We start from the raw sequence: 3,558 nt of genomic DNA on the forward strand, positions 1-3,558 counted from the left end.
ACGAAGATGATTATTCCATGTTCCCAGTGAGCCAGTAAGGGATAATGCTGAGAATTAACCAGAGCCTACATCCTCTCTATGCCACACAAGAGCGGTGACCTCCAGCTGAAGATAGCAATCAGGGTGTCGCTTGCACTTAAAATTCAGGAAGGATTTGGAATCACAGAGATGGAGAGAAGCTTGGAGTGGCCAGCATGCTCAAAGGCAGGAAAGCCGGGTGGTTGTGCATGGAGCCAATGACAGTAATAACAGTAGTTGTAATTATTATTATCAGTATTATTTTTTACAGCGTTCTTACTATGCGCCAGGGCCTGCATTACACAACTGAGGCTCACGATCTTCTGTGAACCCCAAGCAGCTCCCAGGAGTGCTGACAGTCATCATGAGCAGCAGGTCATGGAGGGACTGGCCATGGTGTGGAGGGTGAGGGCCCCCCAACCCCGGGGAAGTCCTCCTGAGCCAGGCTCAGCATGGACCCAGAACTTATACCCACCAGGCCGCCTTCCCTCTCTCCCCACCCAGTGATGGCCGCCACGCTGGACCTAAACCACAGCTCCGTGTCTGAATTCATCCTCGTGGGCTTCTCCACCTTCCCACCACGTCTCCTGCCCATCTTCTTCCTGCTGTTCCTGCTCATGTACCTGTTCACCCTGCTGGGGAACCTGCTCATCATGGCCACTGTCTGGAGCGAACGTGGCCTGCACATGCCCATGTACCTCTTCCTGTGTGCCCTGTCTATCTCCGAGATCCTTTACACCTTGTCCATCACCCCGCGCCTGCTGGCCGACCTGCTCTCCACACACCGCACCATCGCCTTTGCAGCCTGTGTTAGCCAGATGTTCTTCTCCTTCACGTTCGGCTTCACCCACTCCTTCCTGCTCACCGTCATGGGCTACGACCGCTATGTGGCCATCTGCCACCCCTTGCGCTACAACGTACTCATGAGCCCCCGTGGCTGCGCCTGCCTGGTGGCCTGTTCTTGGTCTGGTGGCTCTGTCATAGGGCTGGTGGTGGCCACAGCCATTTTTCACCTCACCTTCTGTGGACCCAATGAGATCCAGCATTTTGGATGTCATGTGCCTCCTCTCTTGAAGCTGGCCTGTGGAACTGATGTACCAGTAGTAGCCCTGGGTGTGGGCCTGGTGTGCATCACCAACTTGTTGGGTTGCTTTCTGCTCATCCTCCTCTCCTACACCTTAATTGTGGCTGCCATCTTGAAGATCCCGTCTGCTGAGGGCCGGCACAAAGCCTTCTCCACCTGTGTGTCCCACCTTATTGTGGTCATTGTGCACTATGGCTTTGCCTCTATCATCTACCTTAAGCCCAAGGGTCTGCACTCCCACAAAAGCAACACCCTGATGGCCATCACGTACACGGTCCTCACACCCTTCCTCAGTCCCATCATCTTCAGTCTCAGGAACAAGGAGCTGAAGACTGCCATGAAGAAGACCTTCCTCAGCAAACTCTATCCCTCCAGCATCTAAGTGGCCAGTGTGAAGGTGGTTTTAGAAGAAGGTAGAAGGATGACCATACCCTCACCTGTAGGATTACAATGTCTACCTAGTAGGATTGGTAAAAAGACGTGTGACAACCTCTATGACATAGCAGGTGCTCAATAAATGTGAACTTTTCTTCTTCTTCCTCCCTTGGTTTGTGTCTTGGCTATTAGTTTTATTTGTAATCAAACAGCTTTCTTGAGATATAATCCACATGCCATATAATTCACCCATTTAAAGTACACAGTTCAATTGGTCTATAGTATATTCAGAGTTATGTGATCATCACCACCATCAATTTGAAACATTTTTGTCACCCGAAAAGGAAACCCCTACCCATTCAGTCCCCATTTCTTCTCCAACTCCCATAACCCCCAGCTATAGGAAACCACTTTTTTTCCAGAAAATATTGTTTAATTTTTTTAAAAATTGAAGTATAGTTGCCACACGATGTTATTTTAGTTTCAATTGTACAGCATAGCATAGTGACTTGACGCCACACAATGCTATTACAATACCATTGACTACATTCCCTATGCTGTACCTTTCATCCCCGTGACTTACTCATTCCACTTTCCTGTTCTGAACATTTCATATAAATGGAATTACACAAGGTGGTCATTTTGACTGAGTCCTCTCGCTTAGCACAATGTGTTCAAGGTTCCTTTATATTGTGGATGTATGAGACCTTCATTCCTTTTTATTGCCAAATACTATTCCATTCTGTGCACATACTGTATTTCTTTCTTTCTTTTTTTTAATTTAAATTTTAGTTAGTTAACATACAGTGCAATATTGGTTTCTGGAGTAGAATTCAGTGGTTCATCACTTACATACAACACCCAGTGCTCATCACAAGTGCCCTCCTTAATATTCATCACCCTCCCAGCCCATCCCTCACCCACCTCCCTCCATCAACCCTCAGTTTTTTCTCCATCATTAAGAGTCTCTTATGGTTTTTTCCCCTCTCTCCCATTTCCCCCTTCCCATACCTTCATGTGTTTTTTTCTTAAATTCCATATACGAGTGAAATCATATGGTGTTTGTCTTTTTCTGAGTGACTTATTTCCCTTAGCATTAGCTCCATCTTTCAAATGACAAGATTTCATTTTTTTGATTGCTGAATAATATTCTGTTGTATATATCTATACCTTATCCATTCCTCAATCAGTGGACACTGGGGCTCTCTGCATAGTTTGGCCATTGTTGATAATGGGACATAACTGTATTTCATCCGTCCGTTTATTGCTTGCTGAACTTCTCAGTATTTCTACTTTTTGCTATTTTGAGTCATGCCACCAGGAATGTTTGTGTACCCTTTTTTCTTGAATATATGGTTTCACACTGCTGCATGTATACTATGGAGTGGATTTTTTTGATCCAATGGTAACTCTGTTTAATTTTTAAAGAAAGTTCCAGACTGTTTTCCAAAGTGGCTGTACCCCTCTATATTCCCACCAGCAATGTAGTAGGGTTCAAATTTCTCCACATCTTTGCCAACATTTGTTATTACCTGTCCTGTTAGTTATAGCTATCTGAGTGGTAAGAAGTGGTATCTCGTGGTGGTTTTGATTTTCATTTCATGATACGTAATGATGTTGTGCATCTCATCACATGCTTGTCAGCCATTTCTATGTGTTCTTGGAGAAATGCTGTTGAGACATTTCACCTATTTTTTAAATTGGCTTGTTTGTCTTTTTGTTGAGTTGTAATAATTCTTCATAGTTTCTAGTTATAAGGTCTTTATCAGATAGGTGAGTTTCAAGTATTGTCTCACATTCTATGAGTTGTCTTTTCACTCTCTTGTTGATATTCTTTGCAGTACAGAAGATTTTAATTCTGATGACATCCAATTTATATATTGGTTTCCTTTATTGCTTATGGTTTTGGTGTCATGTCTAAGAAATGATTGCTTAATCCAAGGTCATGGAGATGTACAGCCATGTTGTCCTCTAAGAACATTATAGTTTTAGCTTTTACATTTAGGCCTTTGATCCATTTTGAATTAATTTTTGTACATAGCATGAAGTAGGGGCTGAATCTTAGATTTTTTTTAAATTAA

The 3,558-nt window shown here is 43.7% G+C and overlaps 1 protein-coding gene across 1 annotated transcript; it reads left to right on the top strand.

Moving 5' to 3' along the window:
* The first annotated feature begins 524 nt into the window (after positions 1-524).
* LOC148165134 (olfactory receptor 10H2-like) lies at positions 525-1,484 on the top strand. The gene has a single exon (XM_088022303.1). The coding sequence runs from the start codon at positions 525-527 to the stop codon at positions 1,482-1,484; it is 960 nt and encodes a 319-aa protein (XP_087878429.1).
* Positions 1,485-3,558: the final 2,074 nt, after the last annotated feature.

The sequence above is a fragment of the Eumetopias jubatus genome, unplaced genomic scaffold (genome assembly GCF_037043125.1).
Source record: "Eumetopias jubatus isolate StellerSeaLion01/CBP00866 unplaced genomic scaffold, mEumJub1_p1.0 scaffold_1, whole genome shotgun sequence".
In the NCBI taxonomy this organism is placed as follows: Eukaryota; Metazoa; Chordata; class Mammalia; order Carnivora; family Otariidae; genus Eumetopias; species Eumetopias jubatus.